The 22698-nt window shown below is 45.4% G+C and overlaps 3 protein-coding genes across 13 annotated transcripts in view; 1 reads left to right on the top strand and 2 right to left on the bottom strand.

The window, feature by feature from the left end:
• The window catches only part of LOC140204100 (interferon-inducible GTPase 5-like), a 628716-nt gene that overhangs the window by 304217 nt on the left and 301801 nt on the right, over positions 1-22698 (top strand). The window lies entirely within an intron of this gene.
• Positions 1-22698, bottom strand: part of LOC140204097 (interferon-inducible GTPase 5-like) — a 173843-nt gene that overhangs the window by 66504 nt on the left and 84641 nt on the right. The window lies entirely within an intron of this gene.
• Positions 1-22698, bottom strand: part of LOC140204095 (interferon-inducible GTPase 5-like) — a 33298-nt gene that overhangs the window by 7994 nt on the left and 2606 nt on the right. For 2 of the 8 annotated variants that reach the window (XM_072270427.1, XM_072270430.1), the window contains exons 2-3: positions 21941-22117; positions 1531-1665 (exon numbers count right to left, since the gene is read on the bottom strand). In XM_072270427.1, the coding sequence (XP_072126528.1) occupies positions 1531-1550 (20 nt within the window). In that variant the 5' untranslated portion in view covers positions 1551-1665; positions 21941-22117. Of the gene's footprint in view, positions 1-1530; positions 1666-3592; positions 5160-8646; positions 8857-19001; positions 20087-21940; positions 22118-22698 lie in introns of those variants that run through there. The other 6 variants (XM_072270431.1, XM_072270434.1, XM_072270428.1 and 3 more) reach the window with 5 other exon arrangements.

The raw sequence follows: 22698 nt of genomic DNA, 5'->3' as shown, positions 1-22698 counted from the left end.
AAGGGTAAAACTCAAGGTGCAATTACTCTGAGTGGATAACATTATAGAGACCCCAGAAGTAACCAAAATATTGAGTAACAAATATGCAGGCAGATTGGGAAGGTTGTCAAAAACAACAGGGTTCCTTTATTGGATAACTGCAATTTCACCAAATTAGACTGGGGCCTTCTTTGTGCAAGAGATTTAGACAGGGAAGAATTTGTCAGGTCTATCAAAGACAGTTTCTTAAAACAATATGTGGATAATCCAACCAGACAAGGGTCGCTCCAGACCTGTTATTGGGAAGTGTGACTGGTCAGCTGACTGACCATTAAGTGGGGAGAAGTGAGAGGAAACATTGATTGCAATACCTTAAATACTGATTGCTTTGAGTAAGTGTAGATATTACAGGAAAACATTAAATTCTCAGAGTTTTAATCAGCAATCAGAGTTAATCAGGAATAGTTGTGGTTGGGCAAATCTGTTCTTTGTAGGGCGTTTAATGGCCAGCTTCACCGAACATGGAAGTGATATGTTCTGGACAGATGGAAGGAGAAGTGTGGCAAATTAGGGGAGCTTTGGAAAGAGATTATTAATTCAGTCAAGATGGGAAAGGAACCGTATGTACAGTTTAGGAAATTAAAATAATCGAACATAGTCCTTGAAGGATGTAAAGAAGCCAGAGAAGAACTCAAAAAGGGAATGAGGTGAGCCAGGAGGGGCAATGAAAAATCCTTCCATGTCAGATTAAAGGGAATCCCAGGACATTCTATACATACATCAAACATAAGAGAATAACGAGGGATAGGGTAGGACCACTCAACAATAGAGGATTAAACATACACTTGGAGGTGGAGGATGTGGAGAAGTCCTAATGAGTACCAGACAAAATACTGGGCAAATTCAGCAGATCTGTGCCTGATCTACTGAGTTCCTACAGGATTTTGTGTATTGATCCAACAAGGGGAAAGTCATGGGGGACAGTGTGAACAGTGTGGGGCATGTTAATATGCTGGGGCATTTTCAGATAAAGGAAAAGGTGATGTTGGCTCTGTGAAGAATGCTAAGGTGAAAGGAGTGATGGTGGCAACAGATATGATCGAGGAGTTTGAGAGTTCTTTGATAAAGTATGTGTAATTGCAAATTGCAGAGAATAAAGGGATATGGACCGTACACAGGCAGATTAATTGGTTCAGTGAGACATCATGAGCTTCAATGGTGCAGCATTACATAATGAGCTGAAGGGCCTGTTCCCATGATGAGACATTCTGTGTTCTATGACAAGGAATTTGATGCAAGGGAACACCAGCACCTACAGCTTCCCCTCCATCATACACTGATATCATTGCTCAACATGGTCACTGGGTTTACACTCAGGAATTCCAGATCCAACCCCACAATGGGATCAGATTTATCAGGATGGCAGCTGATCAACAAAGCAGATCCCATGCACCAATGAGAATGCTGAGCACTCAGTGTGCAGTGCACTGGCAGGAGTTGCTGAGGTAGGGTTCATTGAAGAGACACACAGTGTGGTGTGTTCTGACCTACCTGGAGCTTGTGCTTCCCATTCTCGACAGCTGTTTCTCACAGCGTGGCCTGTGTGACAATCCAGTAATCCGAGCACCAAACAGGGAGAGTGGTTGGGGGCTTGGGTCTCCTCTTTGTCTTTGTGTAGGTTATCTCCTTGAAGAAAGTAAAAGGAGGGACTGATGGTTATTTCTCTATCAAGATTATTTAAGAATGCTCAGCAAATCACCTTTAATTGCTGCAGAATAATGCAAGAAACCAGAGCATAGAACAGTACAGCATAGAAACAGGGTCCTTGGCTCATATTGTTCCTGCTGACCATGATGACGAAATAAACTCATCCCATCTACCTGCACAAGACACATATCTCTGCATTCCCTGTATGTTCACGTGTCTGTCTAAATGTCTCTTAAATGCTCCTGTTGTGTCTGCTTCCACCACCATCTGTGGCAGAAAGCTCCAGGCACTACCAGTCACTGAATGAAAATATTTCCTTTAAACATGCCCTCTCACCTCATCTATGCTTTGTAGTGTTTGATATTTCAGGAAAATATTTCCTTCCAGGTCTCTCACTATTTTCTACATTTCCAACACATATCCCACATCCCTGCAATCCCCAACACTACCCCTTCGACCACCCACAACCTTCAACACCCCAGAGAAAACAACTCCAGTTTGTCCAAACTTTCCTCACAGCACATGTCCTCTAATCTAGGCAACATCCTGGTAAACCTGTTCCTAACCTTCTCCAACCTGCTTCCAATCTGGCAGAGGAGAATATGAGGTGAGTTGTGCTTCAAGGTTTCAATCTAACCAGAGCTGCATCAGTAGAAAGCTGGAAGAAATCAATTTTTGTCCAACTTTTCCTTATAGCTAAACAGAGAATACACAACTGTATTGTTTCTCGTTATTTTAGTCAACCTGACAGAGGAGAATATGAGGGGAGTTGTGTTTCCTCCTCAAGGTTTCAGTAAAGGATGTGGTGGAACATTGGATGCTCGGAGCTGAAGGTGAATGGCAATAAGGAAGAACGTTGTCCGTAGTGCACTCGACAACATGAAATCTGCAAATCAACCATCATCTCCAAAATGCCACACAGTTGCCTGTGATAATCGCTTTGAATAGATGTTGTTCTCTAATCAAGCTCCAAGATTCATAGGAACGTGTTGCCTCTGTGGGGTGAAGATGCATCTGTGACATTACAACTACAATCAAATCAAGTCAACCGGCAGACAATGAACACTGAGCTGTACTCTCCTGAAATATGCCTTTTTGTTTTCCGTTTTTAATATTCTGTGCTTTTGTTCATTTTTCTGTTATCATTTGCATAATTTGTTTTTGAAAGTGGCGTGGGACGGAGTTCAATATTTGATGTTTTTGGTTTGAATGGGTAGGTTTCATAGTTTTACTTTGTTATGTGACTGTATATGGGGAAGACAAATGTCATGGTTGTACACTACATACATACTTTGGGGTGTATCGGGTGTCCAGGGAGGGGTAGTACCTCTGGTGGTGGGCTTGTTGTTCTCTGCCCAGGGCAGCTCATCCAGCATTGGTCCCCACCTGCCACCCAGCTCTCACCTGTAGCTCCAAGTAACTGTTTGCATGCAACAGTGGCCACACCCCGGTACACCGCTTCGACAGGCAGGATAAACCAGGTGAGGGGAGCCGGGAACCTCCGACCCTGGTGAGATAGGGATATGCTCGCCCCAGCATGTGAAGCCAGATCCAGCAGTCTGGGCGGATGAAATCAACTACAAGATCCAACAGTGAAGAAGGTGGTGCTGCAATGTTTCGTGGAGAGCGAAGGGCAGGACAAGGCACAGAAGGCGTCATGGCTATCCACTGCAGCGAGGAAGTTGTGATGATATTTTGTTCCATCAGACCAAGACTTGAGGCTGAAAGAATGGAACTGCCGCAGTGCAATGGATTTTCACTGTAAAGCTCCTCCCGCACAGGTTTTATGTCAGCGTTGGAAATGACAGACAACCAACACTTTGATAATAAATGTACTTTGAAATTTCAGAATAGAGTGTGAATAAATTATAAACATATTCCCACAATCAAGAGATTCCAAGCTCACCAGGTGTGAGATGATGCTCTCACAGTCTTCCAGAGCTTCCCTGATTTTGGAAATTTTCCTCTGCTTGTAAAGTTAATTATCGCACTCTGTTATTTCACACTTGAAAGAGAAAGAAATAAGGCTGATGAAACTGACATCCGCTGTGGGAAATGTGAACATATCAGAGTGGGACTGAGAATCTGGACATCATGTAGTGATGACCAGAGCATTTTCTCAAGTGACAATAATAAACAGGGGTTCTGTAACTGGATGAGGAATGAAGAGGCATGGACTGATGATTCAGAATAAAATGAGTTCAGCTCACATCATAGCAGCAGGGGGATATAACTTAATTGATTGCAGTATGGTGAAAACAGTCAGCTTGCATAATAGTCATGATTCAAACACCAGATCACCATCAACACTGAGCTTGTTCACCCTTTGCCCTTCAGAGAAACATATGGTAAACATAAGGAAATTTTTGGGGAGATTTGATGTGGTTGTAATTACCCCTGGATCAGTAATCCAGAGACCCAGTTGTACACTGGGGATATGAGTTCGAATCCCACCATGGCACATGGTGAATCTGAATTTAATAAACATACCTGATGACCATGAAACCATGTTGATTGTCGTAAAGACCCATCTGGTTCACTTATGTTCTTTAGGGGAGGAATCCTGCAACCCTTACCTATTCAGGCCTATATTTGACTCCAGATCCACAGCAACATGGTTGACTCTTAAGTGCCTTATCAAATAGCCTAGCACGTCATTCAGTTGCATCCAACCACTAAAAAGAAAATAGTAAGGAATGAACCTGAATGGACGACCGGGCATCATCCTAGGCACCAGAAATGACAATGTCAAAATGAGCAAAATGGGCAATGTCAAAAAACCTTGCAAATTCCTCCTTCCTAACATCTGGGGACTTGTGCCAAAGTTGGGAGAGCTGTCTCACAGACTAGTCAAGCAACAGCCTGACGTAGTTGTACTGACAGAATCATACCTTACAGTTAACATTCCGGATTCCACTATCACCGTTCCTGGGTATGTACTGTCTCACCGGCAGGACAGACCTCCCGGAGACAGTGGCACAGTGGTATACCGTAGAGAGGGAGTTGCCCTGGCAAATCTCAACATCAACTCTGGATTCCATGAAGTCTCATGGCATCAGATTAAACACGGGTAAGGAACGTACTGTCCTCCCTCAGCTGATGAGTCAGTGCTTCGCCACGTTGAGCAACACTTGGAGGAGGCACTGAGGGTGGCAAGGGCACGGAATGTACTCTGGGTGGGGCACTTCAATGTCCATCACCGAGAGTGGCTCGGTAGTACCACCATAGACTGAGCTGGTCGGGTCCTACTGGACAGAGCTACCAGACTGGGACTACCGCAGGTGGCGAGGGAACCAACAAGAGGGAAAAACACACTTGACCTCATTCTGACCAATCTGCCTGCCGCAGAAGCATCTGTCCAAGAAAGCATTGGTAGAAATGACCACTGTACAGTATTTGTGGAGACTCAATCCTGTCTTCACGTTGACAAAACCCTCCAGATCACATTGTGTGGCACTACCACCGTGCGAAATGGGACAAACTTCGAACAGATCCAGCAACCTAAGACTGGGCATCTATGAGGCACTGTGGGCCATCAGCAGCAGCAGTAGTAGTAGAACTGTACTCAACTGCAATCTGTAACCTCATGGCCTGGCATATCCCCCACTCTAACGTTACCACCAGGCCAGGGGATCACCCCTGGTTCAATGAAGAGTGCAGGAGGGAATGCCGAGAACAACACCAGGCATTCCTCAATATGAGGCGTCACCCTGTGAAACTACAATACAGGACTGCTTGTATGCCAAACACCATAAGCAACAAGTAATAGACAGAGTTAAGTGGTCTCACAAACAAAAAATCAGATCTAAGTTCCATGGTCCTGTCACATCCAGCCATGAATGGTGGTGGACAATCGAGCAACTCACTGGAGGAGGAAGCACCACAAATATCCCCATCCTCAATGATAGAGGAGCACAGAACTCCTGTACAAAAGATAAGGCTGAGGCATTTGCAACTACCTTCAGTCAGAAGTGTCGACTAGATGATCCAGCTTGGCCTCCTCCAGAAGTCCCCAGCATCCCAGATGTTAGTACTCAGCCAATCCAATTCACTCCATGCTGATCAAGAAACAGCTGAAAGCACTGGATATTGCAAAGGCTACGGGCCCAGACAAAACCCCAGCAACAGTCCCGAAGAATTGTGCTCCAGAACTTGCTGCACCACGAGCCAAGCTGTTCCAGTACAGCTACACTGGTATCTCCACGGCAATGTGGAAAATTGCCCAGCTATGTCCTGTACACAAGAAACAAGCTAAGTCCAACCCAGTCAATTACCACCCTATCAGCCTACTGTAAATCATCAGAAAAGTAATGGAAGGAGTCACCAACAGTGCTATCATGCAGCACCTACTCAGCAATAACCTGCTTACGGATGCCCAGTTCGGGTTCTGTCAAGGCCACTCAGCTCCTGATCTCATCATCTCCTTGGTCAAAACATGGACCAATGAGCCAAATCCCTGTGGTGAGGTGAGAGTGATAGCCCTCGATATCAAGGCAGCATTTGACTGAGTATGGCATAAGGGTGTCCTAGCTAAAATGGAGTCAATGGGAAACAGGGAAAAGTGCTCCACTGGTTGGAATCATACCTGACACAGAGGAAGATGGTTGTGGTGGTTGGAGGTCGATCGTCTCATCCTCAGGACATCACCGCAGGAGTTCCTTAGGGAAGTGCCCTGGACAAATCATTTTTAACTGCTTCATCAAGAACTTTTCTTCCGTCATAAGGTCAGAAGTGGGGATGTTCGCAGATGACTGCACAATGTTCTGCACCACTCGTGACTCTTCAGATAGTGAAGCAGTTCATACCTAAATGCAGCAGGACCTGGACAATATCCCAGCTTGGGCTGAGAAGTGGCAAATAACCTTCAAGCCACACAAGTACCAGGCAATGACCATTTCCAACAAGAGAGGCTCTAACCATTGTCCTTTGACATTCAGTGGCATCACCATCACTGAATCCCCCACTATCAACATCCTGGAGGTTACCATTGACTGGTCTAGCCATATAAACACTAGAACAGGTCAAAAGCTAGGAATCCTGCAGCATGTAACTCACCTCCTGACATCCCAAAGCCTGTCCACCATTTGCAAGGCTCAGGTCAGGAGTGTAATGGAATACTCGCCACTCGCCTGGATGAGTGCAGCTCCATCAACACTCAAGAAGCGTGACAGCATCCAGTACAAGGCAGCGCATTTGATTGGTTCAGATTCCACAGGCATCCAATCCCTCCACCATCGATGAACAGTTGCAACAGTGTGTACTGTCTACAAGATGCACTGCAACAACACACCAAAGTTCCTGAGGCAGCACCTTCCAGACCCATGACCACTACCATCTAGGACAACAAGAGCAGAAACCTGTGAACACCACCATTGGAAATTCCCCTCCAAGTCACTCACTATCCTGAATTGGAAACATATCGCTGTTCCTTCATTGTCGCTGGGTCTAAGGCATGGAATTCTCTCCCTAACAGCACTGTGGGTGTACCTACACCTCAGGGGCTGCAGCGGTTCAAGAAGGCAGCTCATCACCATCTTCTCAAGTGTAACTAGGGGTGTACTAGGGCAATAAATGTTGGCTTAGCTGACAACGCCCACATCCCACAAATGAATAAATTTAAAAAATGGTGATGGAAAGTTTGGGTATCAGCGATTACCAATGCTTTTCACTTACACCTTTAGCCAAACTACTGATATATTAATAGAATCACTGGTACACACCAAGAGGAGAGTTCACAATGGCAATGACACTATGTGAGAAAGATTGATGTTTGGGTCTTCCCTCGATGGTAACAGTCATTCTCTGCCATTTCAGTTGTACTGATATCACCGGACACTTTTTTCCTTTGATTAAACATTGCTTTGGCCTTGCTGCAGGCTGTTGATAAGAGCAACATCTGCTGAGAATATTTGAAACGAAATGAACACTGTATAATCATCAGCAAACATCTCACCTCAGACTTTAGGGTGGTAGGAAGGTCATTACAGAAGCAGTTGAAAATGGTTTGGATGAAGACACTACACTGAGCAATTTCGTCAGTGATATCCTGGGCTGACCTCCAACAACCACACTTCTCGATGATATTTTCCCCTTGATGCTACACTCTGTCAAATGCTGCCTTTATATTTCAATCACCTACATCACAGTGATTCTATTGAAGTTTTTCTGAACAATTCAGGTCCAAAGACAAAGACAAAGGTGATTTCCAGAGCCATTGTGAGAACAACTGCCCTTAGCACCAACTTGACCGAGGGTCCAGGTAAACTGAAGTCAATGGGTGTGATGATTTGAATCAAGCCTTAAAAAATGGAATTCGACTTTGGTTGTTGCAGGATTATCCCACAAACCCCAGGATGGAATCCTTCAGAGCAGTGCTCTAGGCACAAACATTAATGAACATTCCTTTCATTATCAAAATAGGGATACTTGTTGTTGATATTTTCCTTAGATTCCCCCTAAACATCTTACCTTAAATATAGACTCTTTGAATTCACAAATCTCCGTTATGGGGCACTGTATCCCGATATCATTTGATCAAAGTTCCCCTCGTCTTTCTTGTAAAATAAATGTTTAATATACTCGTGCCTATGAAATGCCACCCTCTCTTATGGATGCACAACATCTCCTAGGCTAGGGCGCGCTTAGAAAAGTGGAAGGTTTCTTGAATCAGCCACAACGCTATCCCTGCGAGTCCTGGGATCCCGGAGGTCTGAGTTGATCAACTTGTACCTGGAGTCTTGTGGCAGTAATGTCGTGTTGTCTCATTCAGCACTCAGAATAACCAGATGGACTGAGAAAGCGAATGGAAGCACGAATGGTAACTTGTTTATCTTGCTCATTTTGACCTGTTCTGCACAAGTTCCCCGTACTGAGTGCAAAACTTTGAAACATAGAAACATAGAAAAGCTACAGCAAGATACAGGCCCTTTGCCCACAATGTTGTTCTGAACATGCACTTACTTTAGAAATGACCGAGGGTTACCCATCGCCCTCTAGTTCTCAAAGCTCCAAATAGCAATTCCGGCTTCTCTGATTGTTGCTTTACACACCAATCCCAATGCGCGGAAACTCTCCATCTTGATTTTCTTTTCATTAGTTTCAGGCATTTTTTTTCCTGATGTGGAAGTTTAGTTTCGCATTCACTCGACCCCGCACAGATCCCTCTGTAAACTATGTAAACAGTGAAAGAGATGTCAAGCGTGCCAACAGGCTATGGGAGGACACTCCGCTCCAGAGGGTGAAATGCCGGGAACTACATAACACAGAAGCACGGGCTCGGAAAGTCAGGAATTAACTCCTGGTCAGTATCAATGTGAGAACAGAGCTGTGACAGCCCTGTAAACTTCCTACTATTCCAGAATGCACAACAAATTCAAAATAGAACTTAGTATCAAAGTATTATTTTATTATCTTATTATATATTATTAGGGAGAGAGAAAGAGCCTGTGGTATTTAGAATTACCGGGTGAATGAGTAGTTTTTGGGATACTGCAAGTCTGTATCTTTATTTGTGCATTGCTGCACGCTTGAGTGCTCGGAGGAGGGTGCTGATTTTTTTTGCTGGTGGGTGGGGGATCGTCGTCTTGCTGCTGCTTGTGTGTGCGGGGGGAGTTGGGAGGCCTTTAGGGTTCTAACGTTTTAACTGTCATTCATTCTTTGGAGCACTCCTTTGTTTTCATGGATGTTTGCGAAGAAAAGTATTTCAGGATGTATATGGTATGCATTTCTCTGACATTAAATGTATCTATTGAAACCTATTGTATATGTTACCATATATTGCACTACTTGAGATTCATTTTCTTGCATACAATTGCAGGAAAATAAAGAAATACAACATAATTTATGAAAATGTATCATAGACAAAGACTGAAAATGTGCAAAAGAAGACAAAGTTTACAAACAAAAAATAAATAATACTGAGAATATGAGTTGCTGTGTCCTTGAAAGTGAGTTTGTAAGTCACGGAATTGGTTCAAAGTTGTGCTGAGTAAACTTATCCATACCATTTCAGGAAGCTGGTAGCTTTAGGGTAGTAACTGTTTCTGAACTTGATGGTGTGGGACCTAAGGCTCCTGTACCTCCCGCTCGATGGTAGTGGTGAGAAGAGAGAATAGCTTGCGTCATAAGACCATTAAATATTGGAGCAGAAGTAGGCCATTTTACTCCACCATTCAATCATGGGCTGATCCAATTCTTCCTGTCACCCACACTTCCCTGCCTTCGCCCCATAACCTTTGATGTCTGGCTAATCAAGAACCTATCTATCTCTGCCTTAAATGCACCCAATGACTTGACCTTCACAGCCACCCGTGGCAACAAATTCCACAGATTTACCACCCTTAGACTAATACTTAATACTTCATTTTATTGTCACCAAACAATTGATACTAGAGCGTACAATCATCACAGCGATATTTGATTCTGCGCTTCGTGCACCCTGGAGTACAAATCGAGAGGAAATATTAAAGATTTAAATTATATATCATAAATAGAAAATAGAAAAGGGAAAGTAAGGTAGTGCAAAAAAAAATGAGAGGCAGGTTCCATTTAGCAGTCTTACTAAGACAGACTAAAGTAATTTCTCCACATCTCTGTTTTAAATGAATGTCCTTAAATCCTGAAGTTGTGCCCTCTTGTCCTAGACTTCCCTACCATAGGAAATAACTTTACCATATCTAATCAGTTTAGCCCTTTTAACATTTGGAATGTTTCTATGAGCACCTCCCTCATACTCTTGAACTCCATGGAATACAGCCCAAGAGCTGCCAGACGTTCCTCATGCAGTAACCCTTTCATTCCTGGAATCATTCTTGTGAATCTTACACTTTCCAACATTGTATTTCATTTGCCACTCCTTTGCCCAATTCCCCTAAACTATCGAAGTCTCTCTGCAGGCTCTCTGTTTCCTCAGCATTACCCGCTCCTCCACCTATATTTGTATCATCAGCAAATTTAGCCACAGATTCATCAATCCCATAATCCCATGGACATACATCGTAAAAAGCAGCGGTCCCAATACCAACCCCTGTGGAACTTCACTAGTAACCAGCAGCCAGCCATTATAGGATCCCTTTATTCCCACTCTCTGTTTTCTGCCCATCAGCCAATGCTCCACCCATGCTAGTAACTCCCCTGTAATTCCATGGGCTCTTACCTTTCTAAGCAGCCTCATGTACAGCACCTTGTCAAAGGACTTCAGAAAATCCAAGTACACTACATCTACTACATCTCCTTTGTCTACCCTGTTTGTAATTTCCTCAATAAAATGTCAGGCTAACAGGTCTAGTTTCCTTTCTGCTGCCTCTCACCCTTCTTAAATAACGGAGTAACTTTTGTAATTTTCCAGTCATCCAGTACAATGCCAGAATCAATTAATTCTTGAAAGGTCATTGTTAATGCCTCTGCAATCTCTCCAGCAACTTCCATCAGAACCCAAGGGTGCATTCCATCAGGTCCAGGAGATTTATCCACCTTCAGACCATTAAGCTTCCTGAGCACCTTCTCAGTCATAATTCTCACTGCACATACTTCTCTTCCCTGACACTCTTGAATGTCCGGTATAGTGCAGATGTCTTCCACTGTGAAGACTGATGCAAAATACGCATTCAGTTCCTCTGCCATCTCTGCATCTCTCATTACAATATCTCCAGCATCATTTTGTATTGGTCCTATATCTACCTTCAACTCTTTTACCCTTTATACTTAAAAAAAGCTTTTAATATCTTCTTTGATATTGGTCACCAGCTTCCTTTCATAATTCATCTTTTCCTTCCTAATGACCTTAGTTTCATTCGGCACGTTTTTAAAAGCTTCCTTTATCCTCTATATTCCCACTAGCTTTGGCTTCCTTATATGCCCTCTCTTTTGCTTTTTCTTTGGCTCTGACTTCACTTGTCAGCCATGGTAGTGTCCATCTTCCCTTTGAAAATTTCTTCTTACTTGGAATATATCTGTCTTGCATTTCCCTCATTTTTCACAGAAACTCCAGCCATTGCTGCTCCACTGTCCTTCCTGTTAGTGTCCCTTTCCTGTCAGCCTTGGGCAGTTCTCCTTTCATACCTTTGTAATTTCCTTTATTCCACTGAAATACCGACATATTGGAATTTAATTTCTCCTTCTCAAACTTCAAAGTGAACTCGATCATATTGTGATCACTGTTCCATAAGTGTTCCTTAACCTTAAACTCTCTTATCACCTCCGGATCATTGCACAACACCCATCCAGCACAGCCGATCCCCTAGTGGGCTCAACAACAAGCTGTTCTGAAAAGCCATCCCTTAGACATCCTACAAATTCTCTGCCTTGAGGTCCAATACTGGCCTGGTTTTCCTAATCCACTTTCATGTTAAAATCTGCAATGATTATCATGACATTGCCCTTCTGACACGCCTTTTCTATCTCCTGCTGTAATTTGTAATGCATATCCTGGCTACTGTTTGGAGGCCTGTATACAACTGCCATTAGGGTCCTTTTACCCTTGCCATTTCTTAACTCAACCCATAGGGATTCTGCACCTTCCGATCCTGTGTCATCCCTTTCTAATGATTTTATATTATTTCTGATACACAGAGCCACACTACCTCCTCTGCCTACTACCTATCTTTCCAATACAATGTATATCCTTGGACGTTCAGCTTCCAATGGCAGCTATCCTTTAGCCAAGTTTCAGAGATGGCCACAACGTCATACTTGCTAATCTGTAACTGAATTTCAAGCTCATACATTTTATTTCTTATGCTGCATGCATTCAAACACAACACTTCCAGTCCAGTATTTGTTGCTTTCTGTTTTAACTGCACCATGTAACTCATGCCACTGGCTGTGATTATGCCTCATCTCCTGCGTGCCCTTTCTATCATCTCTGTTGCATGCTATCTTTGATTTATTTCTGTTTTCCCCTTCCTGAGCCCTATCACTCTGGTTCTCATACCCCTGCCAAATTAGTTTAAACCCTCCCTGACAGCTCTATTCAACCTGCCTGCTTGGATATTGGACCCCTTTGGGTTCAGGTGTAACCCACCCTTTTTGTACAGACCGTACCTCTGCCAGTGCATACTCCAATGATCCAGGAACCCGAAGCCCTGCCCCCTACACCAATCTCTCAGGCACATGTTAATATGCTTGATCATGCTATTCTTGCGCTCGTTAGCACGTGGCATAGGCAGCAATCCTGAGATTACTACCCTGGAGGTCCTGCTTTTCATCTTCCTACCCAACTCCCTGAATTCTCTCTTCAGAACCTCTTTCTTTTTTCTACCTCGGGTCCTTGAGTACGAATGCTGCCTCCTTGTGGCAGCGCTCCGTGTAAAAATGCTCAGTGGTGGGGACGGTGTTGCAATTGATGTACTGGGTTTCATCCACCGCTTTCTGGAGACTTTTCCTTTTCTGTTCCTGGGCTCCACATCCGGCAATGATGCATTCAGTTAGGATACTCTCCACTGTGCATCTGTTCAAGTTTGTCAAAGTTTTTAGTAACATGCCAAATCTATTAAAACTTCAAGGAAATTTTATCAAGCAGACAAGTTTATCTGAAAATGGACACCCTGTGAAATGGACATACAGATAAGCAAGCACTGTGGTTTATTGAAGAATAGATGGCAGAGGTAATTATGTAATTTGAAGGAATTTGAAGTTAAAGAACCACATACTTCTGAGGATAAAGACTGGACTGGGGCCCTTCCTCGCAGCATGTGGGTGTACCACGCACAAGGACAACAGTGGTTCAAGAAGGTAGATGACAACAATTTCTTCATCTCCTGTCAGCTAGCACTTCACTTGCAACCAGTAAAGATTTAAAAATCAGTCAGAACCCTCAGGGGTGGAGCTTCTGAGGACAAAGGCGCCTAACGGCGACTGCTTTGCTTGCATTTTCAGAAACATCTCTATTTCTATCTTTAATATCTCTATTTTTCCCTTTCAGGGTTCTTTCAAAGACCCTGACCTGGAGTTACACGTTGTCTTTCGTTCTTTGTGGGAATGGAACCCGCTCTCGGGGTTTCACGACTAGCTGATACTTGATATACAAAGTACACAGCCGAGAAGACTAGCGCGCCTTCAGCGTTCCAGGATGTTGTGGCTCTGGAGGCGGGCGGACTCCGGATTGGTGCCTCCACAGGAAACAGGTGTGTCGTGGGAGCACATGGAAGATCTAGAGCAGCAAGCTGGTTGTTGGCTGTGTGCCCAGAGACCCGAATTCTTTGGGCACAGAACTTGGAAAAAGCGACACAACAGACTATTAACATTGTAACTCAGCGAGTTGTTTGTTATGTCTCCCCTCTCGCTGTGAAATGGAGAAACCTCTTTTTCCCTTATTAGGGAGAGAGGGAGAGGGGAGACATAACAAACATAACCTATGGTATGTTGACTGACTGAGTGAACGAGTAGTCTTTGGGGTACTGCAAGTCTGTGTATGTATTGATACTTTGCTGCACGCATGAGTGCACGGTGGCGGGTGCCGATGCTTTTTTTTTGCTGGTGGGGTGGAATCATTGCCTTGCCGCTGTTTGTGCATGGGAGGGGGAGCTGGGGGGGCTTTGAGGTTCTAACATTTAACTGTCATTCATTCTTTGGGGCACTCCTCTGTTTTCGTGGATGGTTGTGAAGAAAAAGAATTTCAGGATGTATATTGTATACATTCCTTTGACATTAAATGTACATTTGAAACTTTTGAAACCTTGGAGAACCCAAAAGGTCTTTTGTCCCACCAGAGCCTGGACTACATCACATCAGGCCAAAGTGATTTGTCTTCCATTAAGCTTACCAAGTCAAGTAATACCTCTTTCCTGTTAACAGTAATGTTTACTTTAAATTTATTCTGCCCATAACCTCTCCAGCAGCAATGTTACTTTTATCCCCTCTGTCTTTGAATGGCAATATTTGTCCAGATGTCGACCTGCCTGCAATCAGCTGCTTCCTGTTTAGTTTGCCAGGTCCTTCCCTATGGTATTGAAACTGGCCAACCTGTCCATAATAAACTTGATCTAAATGGTGACAACCTTGGTACAACACAGTAGCGTAAGGGTAGCACATTGCTTTACAGTGCAGGTGATCTGGGTTCAATTCCTGCCGCTGCCTGTTCATTCTCCCCGTGACCGCGTGGGTTTCTTCCAGGTGCTCCAGTCTGAAAGTACACAGTCAATGTAGAACATTGAGCAATAAAACACAGGAACCATGCCATTTGGCCCACAATGTTGTACTGAACCATTTAAAAAGCAAATCAAAAGCACCCAAATGCTAAACCCTCTTACCTACACAACATCCACATCTCTCCATCTTCCTTACATCCATGTGCCTACATAAATATCACTTAAAAGCCTCTGATGTATTTGCTCTGTCACCATACCAGGCAGTGCATTCCAGGCATCCACAACTCTGAGTAAAAACTTACCACTCACATCTCTTTCGAGCCTACCCCATCTCACCTTCAATGCATGATCTCTGGTATGAGACATTTCAACCTTGGGAAACAGATACTCCCTGCCTACACTATCTATGCCTATCATGATTTTGTAAACCTCTATCAGATCTCCCCCAGCCTCTGCTGTTCCATAGTAACAACCCAAGTTTATCCAGCCTCTCATCACAGCACATGCCCTCGAAACCAGGCTGCATCCCGGTAAACCTCTTCTGCCCCCTTTGTAAAGTCTCAACATCCTTCCGATAGTGGGGCAACCAGAACTGTACGCACTAGTCCGGATATGGCCTAACCAGAGATTTATAAAGTTGCAACATAACATCTTGACTTTTGAACTCAGTACCTAGACTAATAAAAGCAAGTATACCATAAGCCTTCTTAGCCACTTTCAAGGAGATGTGAACTTGGATCCCAAGAGCTCCCTGCTCAGCAACACTATTAAGGATTTTGCCCGTAATAGTGTAATGTTTCCCTGCATTTTTCCTACCAAGATGCAGCACCTCACATTTACCTGGGTTAAATTTCATCTCCCATTTCTCTGCCTATGTCTGCAACTGATCTACGTTGCACTGTATTCTTTGCCAGTCTTCTACACTATCCACAACTCTACCAATCTTGCAATCAACCGCAAACTTACAAACCCATCCATCTACATTTTCATCCAGGTCATTTATATACATCAGAAACAGCAGAAGTCCCAGCACAGCTCCCTGTGGAACACCACTAATTACAGACCACCAGCTCGAATAAGTCCCTTCAACCACTACCCTCTGTCTTCTATGCACAAGTCAGTTTGAATTTAAACAGTCAGTTCACCCTGGACTTCATGCATCTTAATCTTCTGCATTAGACTTCCATGAGGGACCTGGTCAAACAACTTACTAAACTCCACGTAGGCAACATCCACTGCCCAACCTTAATCAACTTCTCTCATCACCTTGTCAAAAAACTCAGTTTGGTAAGACATGACCTGCCCCGTACAAAGCCATGCTGTCTCTCTCTGATTAGGCCATGAGTTTCCAAATGCTCATATACCCTATCCCTAAGAATTTTCTCCAGCAACTTCCCTACACCTGATGTGAGACTCACTGGTTTATAGTTCCCAGGATTGTCCCTTGTTCAAACCTAACATCCTTGTAATTTCCCTTTTCCAATTTAAAACTCTTGTGCGGGGACCATACCTATCCATATCCATAGCTATCCTGAAAGTTAATGAAGGAACACACATAAAAGTTGCTGGTGAACGCAGCAGGCCAGGAAGCATCTCGAGGAAGAGGTACAGTCGATGTTTCAGGCCAAGACTCTTCATCAGGACTAACTGAAAGAAGAGTTAGTAAGAGATTTGAAAGTGTGGGGGAGGGAGATCCAAAATGATAGGAGAAGACTGGAGGGGGAGGGATGGAGCCAAGAGCTGGACAGTTGATTGGCAAAAGGGATATGTGAGGACCATGGGACAGGAGGCCTAGGGAGAAAGAAAAGGGGGAGGGGGATGTGCAGTCCCTATATACTTCCATCCCCCATCAGGAAAGTCTCAAAGCTCTCTGCTTCTTTTTGGATTCCAGACCTAACCAGTTCCCCTCTACCACCACTCTGCTCCGTCTAGCGGAATTACTCCTCACTCTTAATAATTTCTCCTTTGGCTCCTCCCACTTCCTCCAAACTAAAGGTGTAGCATTGGGCACCCGTATGGGTCCTAGCTATGCCTGTCATTTTGTTGACTTTGTGGAACAATCTATGTTCCAAACCTATTCTGGTATCTGTCCCCCACTTTTCCTTCTCTACATCAATGACTGCATTGGCACTTCTTCCTGCATGCATGCTGAGCTCGTTGACTTCATTAACTTTGCCTCCAACTTTCACCCTGCCCTCAAGTATACCTGGTCCATTTCCAACACCTCTCTCCCCTTTCTAGATCTTTCTGTCTCTATCTCTGGAGACAGCTTATCTACTGATATCTACTCTAAGACACCTGACTCTCACAGCTATCTGGACTATTCCTCTTCTCACCCTGTCTCTTGCAAAAATGCCATCCCCTTCTCACAATTCCTCCGTCTCCGCCGCATCTGCTCTCAGGATGAGGCTTTTCATTCCAGGACGAAGGAGATGTCCTCCTTTTTTAAAGAAAGGGGCTTCCCTTCCTCCACCATCAACTCTGCTTTCAAACGCACCTCCCCCATTTCACGCACATCTGCACTCACTGCATCCTCCTACCACCCCACTAGGAATAGGGTTCCCCTTGTCCTCACCTACCACCCCACCAGCCTCCGGGTCCAACATATAATTCTCCATAACTTCCGTCACCTCCAACAGGATCCCACCACTAAGCACATCCTCCCCCCCCCCCCCCCCGCTTTCCGCAGGGATCGCTCCCTACGCAACTCCCTTGTCCATTCGTCCCCCCATCCCTCCCCACTGATCTCCCTCCTGGCTCTTATCCTTGGAAGCGGAACAAATGCTACGCATGCCCTTACACTTCTTCCCTCACTACCATTCAGGGCCCCAGACAGTCCTTCCAGTTGAGGCGACACTTCACCTGTGAGTTGGCTGGGGTGATATACTGCGTCTGGTGCTCCCGATGTGGCCTTCTATATATTGGTGAGACCCGACACAGACTGGGAGATCGTTTCACTGAACATCTATGCTCTGTCTGTCAGAAAAAGCAGGATCTCCCAGTGGCCACACATTTTAATTCCACGTCTGATTCCCATTCTGATATGTCTATCCACGGCCTCCTCTGCTGTCAAGATGAAGCCACACTGAGGTTGGAGGAACAACACCTTATATTCCATCTGGGTAGCCTCCAACCTGATGGCATGAACATTGACTTCTCAAACTTCCGCTAATGCCCCACCTCTCCCTGGTACCCCATCCGTTATTTATTTATATACACACATTCTTTTCCTCTCTCCTTTTCTCCCTCTGTCCCCCTCACTATACCCCTTGCCCATCCTCTGGGCTCCCCCCCTTTTCTTTCTCCATAAGCCTCCTGTCCCATGATCCTCTCATATCCTTCTTGCCAATCAACTGACCAGCTCTTGGCTCCATCCCTCCCCCTCCTGTCTTTTCCTATCATTTCACATCTCCCCCTCCCCCTTTCAAATCTCTTACTAGCTGTTCTTTCAGTTAGTCCTGACGAAGGGTCTCGGCCCGAAACGTCGACTGTACCTCTTCCTAGAGATGCTGCCTGGCCAGCTGCGTTCACCAGCAACTTTTATGTGTGTTGCTTTAAATTCCAGCATCCGCAAATTTCGTCGTGTTTGCGTGCTGAAAGTTAATGAGTTGTGGCTGTTTTCCAACTATGCAACTACTGAAAGGTCAGTAACCTCACCAGGCTCATTACACAACACCAGGTCCAGTACACCCGCTCCCCTTGTTGGCCCGTCCACGGAGGTTTAAGAAACTTTTCTGGATACACTTAACAAACTCTGCCCCATCTAAACCCCTTGCATTAAGAAGGTCTCAATTTATATTAGGAAATTTCAAATCCCCCAGGACAAAAACTCTATTTTTACACATTTTCTAAATCTGATTACATATCTGTTCTTCAGTGTTCTGTCTGCGATTGGGGCGAGAGCAGGCGTCTGTAGTACAATCCCACTAGTGTGATTGCACCCTTCCTGTTCCTGAGTTTTCCCCACATGGACTCAGTGTCTGACGCCTCCATTATGTCTCCCCTGAACGCAGCTGTGATATTGTCTCTGATTAGTAGTGCAACCCCCCCACCTTTTAACCTCCTCTATCTTTTCAAAAACTTCAAAAACCTGGCACATTAATTACCCTTTCCTCCCCTATCTTTCAACCAAGTTTCAGTAGTGGCCACAACGTCGCAGTTCCATGAACTGATCCATGCGTAAATTCATCACCCTTATTCAGAATACTCCTAGCGTTAAAATATACACACTTCAAACTATCCGACCCATCATATCTGTTATTTCGGTTTTGCCTTTCAATACTTCTGTGTTCAGACAGTTGGGTTATGTGAACGCTGTTGTCGTTCTGTTGCACTGGCTTTGACCTCAGCTCCGTGAATAAAATATTCCAGTCCTCGTCTCTCTGCGTTCTCGGAAAGGGCGCGGCTTCATCTTGAATCGAGCATTTTCACTGAAGGTTACTGCAGTTCGCCATCCGGTCACGATGATACGCGTTCAACCCAGATCCAGGGAAACAAGCGAGCTGGGAAAGTTCCACACAATCAAGTGTGTCTCACTCTCCCCGCCCGCTTCACTTGTTCCGTAATGTACTTTGGGTTCACAGCCCGAGTGCTGTTGAATCCTGGTTGTTCGGTGATACTGTGATGGTGCTGTGAGCGCGGTTCACAGTCCGGTTCACAGATTGCGCAGTTTAGGACGAGTGATATCCTGAAAGGAGCTTTCTGGTTTTCAGATGTTGGTGGTATTCATGACCAGTTGGGATGGGGATTCGGTCTGGAGACGTACATCCCCCCTCCCCCCGGAAATAGTGTAAACTGTGGAGTAGCAAAGCGCACATCAACAAGGGACGTCTGCAGTTACAGAAAATGTCAGCTCAGAGAACAGGAGTTGCTGGCATGAAGTTATTGCCTGCTCTCCGGAGATCTGAGTGGTTAATCTGCGAGATGTCCAACGCCATCTTTGGGAAATTTAAAACTTAATCCATCAAAGTAAATAAATCAAGCGGCGTTAGCAGCGTGGTCTGTGGAACTGTTGGATGCTGTAAAACCCCTCGATCTCACTGAGGCCACTGCCGTCCTCTCTCCACATGCGCCTCCCTCCAGTCCCGGAACAATGTAGTTAACTTCTGACTGTCCTCCGTTCTGACCCAGCAAGACGCACAGAGCAGAGGCAAGTAGAGAAGGACACCGGGTTATGGTTAGGGTTCACTGATCTCGAGCAGACTGAGGCAAAGAATGGCTTCGCTCTGCGGTGGAGCGAGTCACTAATTTCGGACCCTTCCTGAATGAGGAAAACGGGGAAGCCCCGCTTCAGTGTTCTGTGAGAATGATATACACAAACTGGGACAGAAAGCCTAACAAGCCCTCCATCTCCAACGGTATCCCACCACCAAGCACCACCTCCAACGGGGGGGTCACACCATCAAGCACCTCCTTCCCTCGCCCCCCCCCCCCCCCGAGTCTGCTTTCCACAGGGATCGCTGCCTAGACGACACCTTTGTCCTTTCGTCTCTCCTTCCTGGCACTTATACTTGCAAGTGTAGCAAGTGCTACACCCGCCCCTTCACGTCCTCCCTCAATAACATTCAGGGCCCCAAACAGTCCTTCCCGGTGAAGCAGCACTTCACCATTGAGCCTGTTGGGGTCGTCCGCTTTGGAAAAAAAGGGGATCTCCCAGTGGCCACCCATTATAATTCCACTTCCCATTCCCATTCCGATATGTCTATCCATGGCCTTCTCCACTATTGTAATGATGCCACAGTCAGAGTGGAGGAACACCACCCTATATTCCGTCAGAGTAGCCTCCAAATTGAAGGCATGAACATCGATTTCTCAAACTTCCGGTAATGCCCCCATTCACTATTCCCCATCCCCATTTCCCTCTCTCACCTTATCTCCTTGGCTGCCCATCGCCGCCCTCTGCTGCTCCCCACGTCCGCCTTTTCTTTCTTCCTTGGCCTTCCGTCTTATCCCATTAGACTCCCGCTTCTCCAGCCCGCTATCTCTTTCAACTATCAACTTCCCAGCTCTTCACTTCACCCGATCCCCGCCCGGTTTCACTTATCACTTTGTGTTTCACTCTCCCCTCTCCCACCGTTTAACTCTAATCATTTTTTTTTAATCTCCAGTCCTGCTGAAGGGTCTCAGCCCGAAACCTCAACATACTCTTTTCCATAGATGCTGCCTGGCCTGCTGAGCTCCTCCAGCATTTCGTGTGTGTTGCTTGGATTTCCAGCATTTGCAGATTTTCTCTTGTGTGCAAAGGGAGCCAAGGAGGCTGACGGGGTTGGGGCGAGTTGTGTTATAACCTGGAATTGAGGGGTTGAGTTAACATGTCGGTGAAACACAACCTTGGGTGGAGTGAACCAAGAAACCAGCTGTCTGAGGACATTCCCAAGAACGGAAACATCAGTGTGCTGGGGGTGGAGTAGATTCACACCAGTGCTCGCAGCGATAACATACTACACCCAACTAAACCACACTTCCTGTTCAAACTTTTCGAGCTCTGCGGTGAGGGGGGCCTGGGAGGTCGCATGGCAACCACTCCTGTTGTTCAGGGGGTTTGCGGCTGGAGACAATCACAGTGAAAGCACAGCTTTCGGGATGGGTGGGAGGGGGGCGTGAGGATTAGCGACTCCTGCCCTGACATGCAGGGCAGTGCGGATCTCTACTCCACAAATGGTGATTAAAGTTCGTGCTGTTGTTCAAAGTAGACTTGAGATCAGTAAGAGGGTTATTTTTTGGGAGAATCGGCTTACAGTCACGCAGTGGATTCTTTCCCAGGATATCGGAGCATTGTCTGGACCCCAATTTAACATATCTTCTCAAAGTTGAAACCTCTGGCAATCCAGCACCTTGTAGCACCACCCTAGATCTCAGTATGGCAATTTGAGTGGGACAAAGACAGAAAGTTCGGGGACTGTGTTTGTGGACCTGAGCCAATTCAGCGGGCTCTCACCTACTCACCAGTCGCCCGCACACACTCCAAGAACTCCTCTCTCGCATAGTTTCTCTTTTTTATCTATCTGGGCGTGGCCTTCATGGCTTTCAATGTTGTGGAATATGTTGTCTTTGCCTCAACCTGGGATACATTCTCAACTATTTCCCATCTATTCTGGTCTATATTACCAAACATCTACCTCCCAGAGCCAGCCTTCATTACAAAGTACAGCTACATCATATTTTAACACCTTCAGATTGTCTTGCTGATCCGCACTCTGTGTTTCTGCATTTTCATTCCCATTCCCTTTCATTGGGAGTTCTGCTTCCATCAGGAGTGGTCAGATGTGAAGAGAAGGCTGGTGCTCATTGTTTTCATTCCTTGTAATGACATTGTGATTGGGTGGGCTTAATCTCTTGGTCTCTCTCTGTGCGGGTGAGAAGAAGGTGAGTAAAAACACTGAACATGATCCTGTACAATGACACAGGAACCATTTGTCAGCAAGGCCAACTGTGGTCCTATCCAGCTGGGAGCTAATCCTGATATTTCTGGCAGCTCTCGTAACATTTTTTTAATTTCAAAATATACTTTATTCAAAAATAAATATATACAATAAACCATTCAATAACTTTCCATCCTTTACACACGTTTCCATTATAGTCAGTACATATCCGTATTTATAGCCACCCACGTGGCGCTCCAGTAGTTCAGTTTCCCATATCACTGTTTAGGGGTATACTCCCCGCCCCCGACCACTCCCACTCCCACGGTTGGAGAAACCTATACTGTGGTCCTTCCCCACCGGGCCCTTGCGGTGGCTGCACAGAGTTTCAGTGCGTCCCTCAGCACGTACTCCTGCAGCCGAAAATGTGCCAGTCAGCAGCATCCTCCCACGGACATCTCCATGTGCTGGTAGATCATCAGGTTTCGGGCCGACCAAAGAGCGTCTTTCACCGAGTTGATGATCTGCCAGTAGCACCGGATCTTGGTCTCCATGGGCGTCCCCGG

The sequence above is a fragment of the Mobula birostris genome, chromosome 10 (genome assembly GCF_030028105.1).
Source record: "Mobula birostris isolate sMobBir1 chromosome 10, sMobBir1.hap1, whole genome shotgun sequence".
Classification (NCBI taxonomy): domain Eukaryota; kingdom Metazoa; phylum Chordata; class Chondrichthyes; order Myliobatiformes; family Myliobatidae; genus Mobula; species Mobula birostris.
The sequence above is the reverse complement of the archived record's forward strand: the minus strand, read 5'-3'. Positions and strand labels throughout refer to the sequence as shown.